Consider the following 13,010-nt stretch of genomic DNA (forward strand, 5'->3'; position numbering starts at 1 on the left):
TATCTATATTAAATGGCTGGTGAATGTTGCTCATTCTTCTTACATGCATAGCTGTTTTTTCTAAACCCTGTCATTTTTTTCCATATTAGATCAAGGGATTTTTATCACACCTGTTACTGTCTAAGTGGACTATCGGTGGCACAGCACTTCGGTGGTGGAGAACTTCTCCATGAAATTATTGTGGGTGATGAAAGTAACCGACTGGTAAGTAAAAGGAGATATGGGAGAACTAAGCAACTAGCCATGAGAGGATTTTGTGAAATATGTCATAATTTGTGAAAGAGAATGATCAAGCTCAAATCTCCTTTTTATAATTGACATTGTAATTTTTATGTTGTGGACATGTTTAAAATATGACATTGATGTAAGAATACTTTTATGTAACTGTTGTCAAACCCTAACTACATTTATTTTGGGTCGTTTGTTTCAACTCACACAGTTAACTACAGTAAAATTCTTGTATTTGGTGTGAACATTAATATTCATTCCTTTTGAAAAGCTTGAGAGGCACTTGCAGATTAGCAATAGAAATTACATGAATTTGTCCATAGTTTACTGAAATTGGTCTGTAATTTACAGACATTTTTCACATTAAGTTCATATTATTTTCCCCTGTGTCATCTATTATTTGATAGATTTTGTTTTAGATCCCTCATTCTGCCCACACACTGTGTTCAGACCTCTTGCTTCAGGGTCTTTTTTCTTTGTGGATAGTTTTCATGGGCTGCTTTTGAGTTGTTTCCATCGCCGGTTTTTTATAATATAGAACAAGGAACTGCAGATGCCGGTTTACAAAAAAAAAAGGCTGTGCTGGAATAACTCAGCGGTTCAGGCACCACCTCTGGAGAACATGGACAGATGATGTTTTGGGTTGGGACCCTTTTTCAGACTCCAAGTGACATTTTGAGCCTGGATCCTGTTTCAGGATGCCCCCCATACAACCCCACTATTGGTCTAAAGAAGGGTCCCGACACATAACATCACCTATCCATGTTCTCAGAGCTGCCAACTCTCACGCATTGAGCGTGAGGCTCACGCATTTCGCCCAATTCTCACGCTCTCTCGCTGATCACAGAATTTCTCATGCTCTCTCGTGAGAAATTCTGTGATCAACGAGAATTTCAAAACTAATATCAACTGCTTGTGTGCGGGTCTGTTGACAAGACAGCAGCACTCTTGTTGTCTGTTATTCTCACTTGACCGAACCGTCACACACCTCCAAACCATGTCCCCTTGCAAATTTACATTGAAAGACACGGACCGGGCAGTGAATGAGTGTCACCCAGCGCAGCAAGTAAGGCCATGTCCTGCTCCCGGCGGCAGTCGGAATTTAAGGATTTGCGGGAAGCGGCTGACATGAGCGAGGCCGGCAAGCGGCAGGAGAGAGGTACATGGGCCGCGGAACTGGGGGAGCTACAGCCCCTCCACTTTTTTGGCGAGACACGTTTCAATATCTCCGGCTTTGGACGAGGCACTGCTGTGCTCTGAGCAACCTGGTCGTGGGTGCTGGAAGGAGGGATGGAAGCAGAAGCAGCGCCGGGGGCAGATGCGGACGGGGGGCCGGGGCTGGCGAGTCGCTTGCTGCAGCTCCGGCCATTGAGCAGTCTCGGTGCAAAAGTCCTGGGCCGTCGGAGGCGTCGGAAGCGTTGCGCCGTGGCCGTGAGAGTCTCTGTGCCGAATTTGCCCTGGTGACCGGCATGGACAAGGCTGCAGCTCGGTGCATCCTGGAAGACAACCAGCGGCTGCTGGAAGTAGGTACCAAGCACTGGGTAGAAGCAGTGGAAGATAGTGGCCTTCAAATGGGAGTGGTTGGAGAAAGCATCCTGCTTGCCTGCTAGATTTTTACTTACTGTAAGTGCAGGAAAAATTTTCCCGATGTTGAGGGAGTTCAGAAACAGGAGGTCACAGTTTAAGAATAAGGGGTAGGCCATTTAGGACTGAGATGAGGACAGACTTTCTTCGCCCAGAGAGTTGTGAATCTGTGGAATTTTCTGCCACAGAAGGCAGTGGAGGCCAATTCACTGGATGTTTTCAAGAGAGAGTTACATTTTGCTCTTGGGACTAGCAAAATCAAGGGATATGGGGAAAAAACAGGAAAGAGGTACTGATTTTAGATGAACAGCCATGATCATATTGAATGGCAGTGCTGGCTCAAAGGGACGATGGCCTATTCTTGCACCTATTTTCTATGTTTCTATGCTTGAGTATTCGGCAATAAAACTCGACCACTTGATTTTGAAGCATTCATGCATGGTGGAGATATGTAGTCATAGAGTGATACAGTGTGAAAACAGGCCCTTCGGCACAACCTGCCCACACCCGCAAACATGTCCAAGCTACACTACCTGCTTTTGGTCCATATCCCTCCAAACCTGTCCTATCCATGTATCAGTCTAACTATTTCTTAAATGTTGGGATAGTCCCTGCCTCAACTACCTCCTCTGGCAGCTTGTTCCATACACCCATCACCCTTTGTGTAGAAAAAGTTACCCCTTAAAAAGTTACCTCTTAAAAATACTTTAAACAGAAAAACATTGAAATCATACTTCTACAATGCACTAAAACCTGATTTTAATACATCAAATTTCAAAAAGCACCCCCCCCCCCCCCCCCCCCACTCGGTCGCTCCATTGCATCGCCAAGTACCCCCAAGGCCAGTGATCGCTCAGCCCCATCACTTTCAAAAATGCTCCGCGGTTCAGACGGAGAGCACTGCCAGATGTGAGCGGGGAACTGAGGCCAGTTGTCCGTGATGTCTGGATCCCAATGCTCAGTGCTTCGTGTTTCGGAGTTGGCTAATGTTATTGATTTGTAATTAGCCTGATTTGTAATTAGTTGACAACCTTAATTTATTAATCCGGGATATCCTGGGGGATGGGATAAGTGTAATATTAAAATGACATGCAAGATGTCAGGCTGTCTGTCACAACATAGAGCCCCGATAACCCATTATTTCCTTCAGTTAAATATTAGGAAGGTAGCACTATTATCATTGCCACTCAACTATGATGTTTGTTTACTTCACTGACTATATCTAACCCCCCCCCCCCCCCCAAATTCCTTTGACGGGTTGAATAGAAATGTCCCCAATCTCGTTGTTTTATTAATTGAACACGTAGATGAGCATCCTCAAGGAGTGTATCAGATGGAAACTGATTCAGATGCGATGTTTAAGAGCTTGTTCAAAGAAGGGGCATATTTTAAAGGAGTGACAGATACTTGCAGCGGAATGTGTAAGGAGGTTATTATTTGTCTTTAGTTTTAGCTTGAACCAGGACATCTGAAGATTCAAAGTTTAATATAGTAATTGTGCTGATACTGATTCCAACCAACCACATAGTGAACATCATCCATTCCGGAGGTTTTACTTTTCTGATGCCATTTATCTTCACTTACTTTTTAATTGAAGTGATTGAAATATAATTGGGAATGGGGAGCATTGGAACAAAAATCTGCCCTCGGTACATATTAACTGTAATATAATAATGTATGCACGTTGGTATGTGCAATCAAAACAAAGATCTTTTTATCATTGTTGTGTTATGAATACCAAAGAAAATATAATGTACTCTCAAGATCACATTAAATAGCATATTATTGCTTAAATATATATTGTTATTGGACTTTGCATTTCGGAAAAGTCCCAGCTGAGAGGAAGACAGCAAAATACTGAAAATATTGGGGGTGAAAATGACTTCAGGACAGTTTGTTAGTAAAATGAAGGAAATGGTAGCAGAATACTTATACAGTTGAGTGAGTATAATTTTATGGATGAAAAATTGTGTTCAACCAATTGATGACTTCTTTGACAAACTAACTAGCATGTTAGATTACAACGAAGCCAATGGATGTAGCAAATTTTGTTATACAAAATTTGGTCCGTGAAGAGCCCCATAAAAGATTATCGCATTAGATAAGCACCTGTGGACTTGAGTTCAAGATTCAAGAGATTCAAGAGAGTTTATTGTCATGTGTTCCAGATAGGGCAATGGTATTCTTGCTTTGCTTCAGCACAACACATTATAGTAGGCATGAATGCAGGCTAAGTCCAGGGGGTCAGATATGGGGCTTTATGTGTGGGCCAGATATGTTGTCAGTGCAGAGGAGCATCCAGAGCCAAGGTCTGGATTAGTACTAAGCGTGCAGTCAAACCTGGGACACTGGGAGTGTTCAGCACTGGGAAACTAAGCAGGTAAGCAGCTATGATCAGGGTAGAATAGGGGGGCCAGTTGTAAGGCTAGACTTGGGGGTCAGGAATGAGAGAAGGTATGCAACTAGAGTCAGGGTCAGGAGTAGTATCAGGTGTGCAGTGAGACCCAGGTTGGTCAACATGGGCCAAGTGCTTGATTATAATCTGATTTCCATACATGAATACAATTAGATCATTCATGTGCTGCACCTGTTGATCAGAGCCTGAAAAATGCAAAAGCTCCGTACCTTGGGAGGGGAGGCACCCCCCTCCCACACCCTCCCCCCCCCCCCCCTCCCCCTCCCCCCCCTCCCCCCCCCACACCCTCCCCCCCCCCTCCCCCACCCTCCCCCCCCCCCCCCTCCCACACCCCCCCCCCCCCCCCTCCCACACCCTCCCCCCCCCTCCCACACCCTACCCCCCCCCCTCCCACACCCTCCCCCCCCCTCCCACACCCTCCCCCCCCTCCCACACCCACCCCCCCCCCCCCCCCCCCTCCTCGGTCGCTACGCTCCCTCGGGATTGGTCTCTCGCAACTTCTCACTCCCGACGCTCACCCAATGTTGGCAGCCCTGATGTTCACCAGGAAATGTGTCAGCCTCGATAACAATCAGCACGGGAGCACCTCAAGGCTGCATGCTCAGCCCTCTGCTGTACTCACTCTATACCCATGACTGCGTAGCGAACCACAGTGCGAACTCCATCATCAAGTTTGCTGACGACACCACTATTGTGGGGCGTATCACTGATGGGGATGAGTCAGAATATAGAAGAGAGATCAAGCAACTGTTGATATGGTGCCAGCGCAATAACCTGGCCCTCAACACCAGCAAAACCAAGGAACTGATTGTGGACTTTGGAAGGAGTAGGAGGAGGACCCACAGCCCCATTTATATCAACGGGTCGATGGTTGAAAGGGTCAAGAACTTCAAATTCCTGGGCGTGCACATCTCTGAAGATCTTTCCTGGTCCGAGAACACTAACGCAATTATCAAAAAAACTCATCAGCGCCTCTACTTCCTGAGAAGATTACGGAGAGTCGGATTGTCAAGGAAGACTCTCTCTAACTTCTACAGGTGCACAGTCGAGAGCATACTGACCGGTTGCATCGTGGCTTGGTTCGGCAATTTGAGCGCCCTGGAGAGGAAAAGACTACAAAAAGTAGTAAACACTGCCCAGTCCATCATCGGCTCTGACCTTCCTTCCATCAAGGGGATTTATCGCAGTCGCTGCCTCAAAAAGGCTGGCAGTATCATCAAAGACCCACACCATCCTGGCCACACACTCATCTCCCTGCTACCTTCAGGTAGAAGGTACAGGAGCCTGAAGACTGCAACAACCAGGTTCAGGAATAGCTACTTCCCCACAGCCATCAGGCTATTAAACCTGGCTCGGACAAAACTCTGATTATTAATAACCACTTTCTGTTATTTGCACTTTACCAGTTTATTTATTCATGTGTGTATATATTTATATCATGGTATATGGACACATTTATCTGTTTTGTAGTAAATGCCTACTATTTTCTGTGTGCTTAAGCAAAGCAAGAATTTCATTGTCCTATACAGGGACACATGACAATACACTCACTTGAACTTGAACTTGATGCTGTCAGACCTACTGAATCACTCCACCACTTTGTCAGCTTTTATATGTTATCATTAGCAAGTAATAATTAATCCCCTTCTATGTCGACTCAATATTATGCAGATACAAAATGGATCAATACATTATGAATCAACTCTCTGTTACAGTATTCATGTTTACACTTTGTAAATTGTCTTCTCTCCAACAGAAACCAACCCACCCTGTGTACAACATTGGTCCTGAAAAAGTAGCACAAGCTGTAATGCACTTCCTCAAGCTCTCAGTTCCACGGATAAAGACTAATTCAAATTAAAATTACGATGCATTCAAAATAATTCAATTTCCAAATATTAGTTGTGCAACCCCAATCCAAAGAATTATGTTTTCAAAGTAAAATTGTTCAACTTGGAGCGCATTCTAATATGAAGCTACTAGCTTTGTGCAACGACAGGGATAAAAGCCATTGGAACTGCACATAGTGTGGCTAACTAGTCCAGTTTACATTCAGCAACTTGCTCCTGAGAACTGAAACGTCAGAGACTGTTATCTGTAAATGTTCCTGTTTACACGACAGCGTCTCTCAAAAAAGTGAATAGTATTAGTGTAAATACGGCACTGTACCTTTTACTGGCTTCAGAAATAATTTATCACTGTTGCAATAAAGTTTTTTTTTCCAAGCTTTCAATTTTTGTCTGAATTGTTACTATATAACATTGTGCTTGCCCTTTTAAAATTGCTCGTGTCAAATGTGGAAAAACAAGTGATGTGATGTTGAGCAGTATGTTTTGCTTTTGGATAGCTTTAATTGAGAGAAATCTCCGTTCCATGATGTTTTATCATGTATAGAAAGCAAAGCAAACATTTTTTTTCAAAACTTTTTCAATTAGTGTTGTGGGAATGGGCCGGCATAGTTTCATAATTAAAACATTCAAGGGACATGTTTGTGGAACAAAGATGTCATTTTGGTTTGCTGACTACTTGATTGCATTTTCTGGCATTGGTGATATAACTTTGCACACTAAGTCATAAAAACATAAAGTCCAAATGCTTCAGAGAAGAGCAATCAAGTTTCCAAGTAGCTGAGTTTACTGGAACTTAAAATTTATAAATATAACTCAGTCAGTGGGCTATACAAACTATTCAAATTGTGGCTGGAATAATCTCTGTATGCAGTTAGCATGTATTATTGTCCAATGGAAAGAAAATGCATTGTCAGGGCTGTTTTTACCATTACACCATTTCCCTTTCTTCATAATTCATTGTGAAATCGCATTAATAAGTTCCTAACCTTTCTCTTCACTGCATTTTATTTTCTCTTCTGACAGACGCACTAATGAAAACACTGAAGTCTACCCTCTTTTAAATGTGTTTGAACAGTTTGATTGCAGGTATAAATATTAAACTCCCTAATGGCTGTGTGGCCATTCGTTGATTTTAGCCACATAACCATAGTTGTTTTTATATATAAGTAAATGTACTCTGAAATCTGAAAATTGTAAAATCATGTTTGATTAGCATATCATCAAAATTAAACTTCCTGTAATGTTTTACTTAAGAATTATAACTGAGAATGGAAATTGAAATTTTAAATGGATTTTTAAAAATAAGCATTAAATCAGTAAATGTCATGTGTTCCTTCCAAAACCATCTTGTGAACTTATTAGTTTGATCCAAAAGGATTATTTTTTTATATCTTGGTTGTTTAAAACTAGCTATTTTTAAACCTCAAAAAAAAAACTCTGAGTTTGCAAAAAGATTGCCATGACAACTTAATTATCAAGGATGAACCTGCCGTGTTTTAAAAAAAAAACATCAACCACAATTCAATATTTGTATGCCATCACCAAAATGTGTGCAAACTTCCAGATTCTATTGCAGTTCTCACAGGTGCAAATGGGCAATTATCTGGGCTGTAACAGATTTGTCAACCAAAATGTTGTGTAGGAAGGAACTGCAGACGCTGGTTATACACCGAAGATGGACAAAAACTGCTGGAGTAACTCAGCAGGCCAGCCATCTCTGGAGAGAAGGAATGGGTGATGTTTCAGGTTGAGACCCTTCTTCAGACCAAAATGGTGTGTCCTATATGAAATGGAAGTGGGAGAAGACCACTTAACCCCTCATGCCAGTTACACCATTCAGTAAGCTTATTCATCACCATCTCAGGTCAACCCACATCCCTGATACTCACTCTACAACAATCTATAGATCTCTAAATATACTCCATGGCTGAGCTTCCGAAGTCCAATTGAGTATAGAATTCCACAGATTCATCTACTTCTGAGTAAAGAGATTTATTTTCAACTGTTCACCTAAATTATTTGCACATGACCATAAGATATTGGAACAGATGTAGGCCATTTCAGCCCATCAGTATACTCTGCCATTCAATCATGTCTGATTTATTTTTCCTTCTCAACCCGATTCTCCTGCCTTCTCCTTGGAACCTTTGACTCCTTTACTAATCAAGAATCTATCAATCTCTTTAAATATTCCCTTGTCCACTCATTTACTCTGTCAATAGACTCCCCTTGAAGTCCCCCAAAATCCTTGTCGCAACTCATCCTGTCACCCACAGTTCTATTATCAATATATATTGGATATACTGTGCTTGACCCTTCATTCAAATCCTTGTTGGGCAGTCATCCCCAACTTATGACCGCCCAACAAGTACAGCCCACAGATATGAGTGAGTGTTTGGCAGTCTGGTGGGATGGATTCACCAGTCAGTCACTGCAGGTTGCAGGCATCATCAGCCACATGGAAACTCGTTTGCCCCCACATTTCCAACTTGTGAACTGTTTGGGTTACGAACCCTGCCGAAATCTGGGAAGGACCTGTGTAGATTGCTAACAGCTGAGATCCCAGCACAGATCTCTGCAGCACCCTGCTAATCGACTACTCGGCCTGAAAGCTATCAATTTATTTCTACTGTTTTCAATCCATTAATTCTTAATCCATACTGTAATATTACTTGCATACCCAACAATTTTGTTTAGTAACCTTTTATCATGTCTTATTGAGGAATACAAAGTCCAAATACATCACATACCCTGGTCTCATTTTATTTATTCAATGTTACAAACTTGGGCTGTAACAGATTTGTCAAACATTATTTCTCTTGCATAAAATTTATATTGATTTTACTCAATGTTTTATTTTATTTTTCTTAGTGCCCTGTTGCCACCGCCTTAATAATAAATTCCAGCATTTTTTTCCTTTATTGATGCCGCCTGCTATATGCGGGATCAGTAGACTATTTCTGTACAATTTGCTCATCAGTGTGTGTGGGTATGGTAATACTAAGAAAATAATTTTACTATGCATTTGCACTTCACACATCTATATAACAAAAAGTCTCATCTTGATCACTTCCTGTCTGCGCTGTATATTGATTTTAGAAAAAACGCTACCATATATCGCTATGATATTTGGCCATCTTGCTCACAGTCCTGCTGAGGCAGCCCGAGGATTTTTCCGATCGATGAAAAATAAAGTTATGAATATTTTAAAAATCTTAAGATCAGCTGATTGGTCCTCTTACCTGTCAATCACCACGATGAAGGTAACGCCCCTTCCGGGGGGGGCAGGACTATAAAACCCCGGATGCCTTGACATGAGTCAGTCACTCTGGAAAATCGCGAGGGAGAGGCCGCAACTGTGATTCTGCTGTGAGTCGACTGAACTGTGAGTCTACCCGTTATGTGGTTATGTGCTTTATGTGGTTAACGCTTTATGTGCTTGCAATAAATAATTTGTTAGCCAGCAATGTGCTTGCAATTAATTATGATTTTTTTAACCTTTAATGTGCTTGCAATAAATGATTTGTTAGCCAGCAATGTGCTTGCAATGAATGAAGATTTGTTAACCCTTAATGTGCTTGAAATAAATGATTTGTTATCCTTAATGAAATGAAATGAGTTGTTTGGCCTGCCATGTGCTTGTGCTTTTAATTTGTCTTTGCTTTGCTTGACCTCACCTGAAATGAAAGTAAATGGATTGTATTGTTGGCTGGCCCTGCCTGCCCTGTCCTTTTGCTTTGCTTTGCTTGACCTCACCTGAAATGAAAGCAAATGGATTGGTATTGTTGGCTGGCCCCGCCTGCCCTGTGCTTTTGCTTTTGCTTTGCCTTTGCTTTGCTTGACCTCACCTGAAATGAAAGCAAATGGATTGTATTGTTGGCTGGCCCCACCTGCCCGGTGCTTGACTTGACTTGACCCACAACACCCATGCTAGCGCTCCAGACCCCCCCACCACTGGCCACCAATATTGGAATTGTTGGAGAGGTGGAATATTGCATTGGGGGACCAGCCCTCCCGTGTAAACCTGGGACCCAACTGGTCCCACGTAGTCTAGTGTGATAATAAAAATATAATTGCCCATTTGCACCTGTGAGAACTGCAATAGAATCTGGAAGTTTGCAAGATGACGGCCAATGTATCCAGTTTCCATCACCATTTCTGTCAAATCCTGGGATGTAGTTCATCAGGCCCTGGAGATTTATCGACTTTTTATTCTGTTTTCAGATGTTGGGCATCTTGTACTTAATTTAAGTCCAACTCTGCTTGTCCTTGAGGATGGAGCTGACCGAGCACCTTGACTTCTAGTCCTGCGGGTGAAGAGATTCCTACATTGGTGTTGGAAAAGCAATTCCAGGGTTTCGATGCAGCGATGATGAAGAAACCATAATTGATTTCATGCCCAGATGATTTGTGACTTGGCGGGTAACCTGCAGGTGGCAATGTTGCTCTGTGCCGACTGCTATTATGCACCTTGGTGGTCGAAGTTGCAGATTTAGATGTTATCTATGGTATCTTAGAGAAGTAACTGCAATGCATTTTGTTAATGGTACACGATCCAGTCATTGTATCTGGTGATGGAGGGAATAAATGTTTGGGATGACGGTACAAATCAAGCAATCTACTTTGCCATTGACTGTGATGAGAGGTGTTGGAACTTTACTCATTGAAGTGTCAGGATATTATTCACATACTTTTGATGTGCTGTGTAGATGGCGAAAAGGCTTTTGGATGGCTTCAGCAACTGATTCATTTAGTACCTGTCCCTGATCTGCACACTGGTCACTGTATTTGGCCATTTGAAGTCTCTAGTAAATGGTGACCCTATTGTCAGCAGAGATCATGCGATTGAATATCAGGTGGATAGATCCTCTCTTGTTGAAGACCATTGTCTGAAGATCAATGGACATTTATGTGACATGAATATCTATATTACTAAAAGTCTGATCTTGACCGCTTTTGGCCCACTGTGCTGCGATTTCCGAGAGAACGCCGCCGCCTATAGCCGTCATTTTTGGCCACCTCGCTCAGAACCCCCCTCTGCCTTCCTGGACCGGAGAATTTTTCCCATCGATGACAAATCAGAGAGATATTAATGGTTTTTTTTAAATCACCATTCTCTCTGCTGCCCCTGCTGGAGGGAGGAGGAGGGACTATAAAACCAGGAAGTGGTGTGCCTCACTCAGTCTCTGCAAGATGGATGAAGCCAAAGGGTCACGCCTCTCTGAGCTCTGAATAACACTGAACAAATGTCTACTCAACTGAGTCCCCTTAATGTGGTTTGAAAATGAAAATATGTTTTTTTTGAAGTAAAAAGGCACTGCCTGCAAATGGTTGTTTGCGTGCTTTGGCTTGAAGTTAAAAGGCACTACTTACTGCAAATGGTGGCTTGGGTGCTTTGTCTTGAAGTTGAAAGGCACTACTTGCTGCAAATGGTGGCTTGAGTGCTTTGGCTTGAAGTTGAAAGGCACTACTTACTGCAAATGATGGCTTGGGTACTTTGGCTTGAAGTTGAAAGGCACTACTTGCTGCAAATGGTGGCTTGGGTGCTTTGGCTTGAAGTTGAAAGGCACTACTGCAAATGCACTTACTTCCTGTTTGCACTGTATATTGATTTTAGATAAAACGCTACCACTTACGGCTGTGATTTTTGGCCATCTTACTCAGTCCCCCTATGCTGAGCAGGTGCAGAGAATTCTTCCCATCAATGAAAAATAAAAGTGTTGTTAGTGTTTAAAAAATGTTGAGAATCTCTCTCCTGTCAATCACGCCATGAAGGCCACACCTTTTCTGGTGGGAGGGGGAGGGGTTATAAAACCCGGAAGTGTGGGTGTGGCTCAGCCTCTGCATGATGGGGGAGGGAGAGGTCACGACTGTCTGAGCTGTGAATCAACTGAACACACTGAATGTCTACTGAACTGTGAGTTTGGTGTTATGTGTGGTTTTATGGCGGTTTCACCCTGCATGAAATGGTATGAAGCTGCATTTGAATTTGGTGGCCTTGCATCCTGCTTGAAGTGGAATGAAACTGCAGTTGAATTTGGCGGCCTTGCATCCTGCTTGAAGTGGTATGAAACTGCACTTGAATTTGGTGGCCTTGCACCCTGCTCAAAGTGGTGAGAAACTGCACTTGAATTTAGTGGCCTTACACCCTGCTTGAAATGGTAGGAAAATGGATTTGAATTTGGTGGCCTTGCACCCTGCTTGAAATGGAATTTCAAGGAATAGCCATGAGTCAACTGCCAGCCCACCAGCTATGAGTGAGCTGCCAGCAGATCAGGCTTGAGGGACTGAGTTGCCACCCCAAGAACCCATACCAGCACTCCAGAAAGCCCCCCCACTGACCACCAATATTGGAATTGGTGGAGAGGTGGAATATTGCGTCGGGGGACCAGCCCTCCCGTGTGAACATGGGACCCAACGGGTCCCACTTAGTTTAGTGTTTATTATTCATCAACTTGCCTTTGACTGTTGTCTAAGTCTTGCTGCATGCAAGCATGAAATGTCTCATTGCTGAGGAATTGTGAATGGAATTGAACATTATCATTAATAAATATCCCCTTCTTTGGCCTTGTGATGGGAGAAAAGCCAAAGATGAAGCTGCTAAAAAGTTTGGGCCCAGCAATCTACACTGTCGAACTGCTGCAGTCACGGCCTGAAACTAGGATGTTGGACTGAACAACCATTACAACTGGTTTTGTGCAAATAATCACTCCAACTCTTTGATATCCATTGACCAATTTATCAGGGCTCCTTAATGCCCCTTATGTTAATTTGTTCATTGACAGAAACCCTCACCTCCCTCTGGAGCTTGGAACAAAGTTGTGAGAGGGTCTGGCAAAACCCAAACTAGGCATGAGTAACGACTGCTTGCTAACACAACACAGCATTCATCACTTGATGAAATCTATCACTTTGCCTGTTGTGTGAAAGTT

General features: G+C 42.9%; 1 protein-coding gene across 1 annotated transcript in view; it reads left to right on the top strand.

The window, feature by feature from the left end:
- LOC116977305 (protein farnesyltransferase subunit beta-like) overlaps window positions 1-7,399 on the top strand; it is a 43,184-nt gene extending 35,785 nt beyond the window's left edge. The window contains exons 9-10 of the mRNA XM_033027801.1: window positions 90-204; window positions 5,985-7,399. Of these exons, the coding sequence (XP_032883692.1) occupies window positions 90-204; window positions 5,985-6,089 (220 nt within the window). The 3' untranslated portion in view covers window positions 6,090-7,399. The remainder of the gene's footprint in view (window positions 1-89; window positions 205-5,984) is intronic.
- The last annotated feature ends 5,611 nt before the right edge of the window (window positions 7,400-13,010 follow it).

This window comes from Amblyraja radiata, chromosome 9, assembly GCF_010909765.2.
Source record: "Amblyraja radiata isolate CabotCenter1 chromosome 9, sAmbRad1.1.pri, whole genome shotgun sequence".
NCBI classification, from domain to species: Eukaryota; Metazoa; Chordata; class Chondrichthyes; order Rajiformes; family Rajidae; genus Amblyraja; species Amblyraja radiata.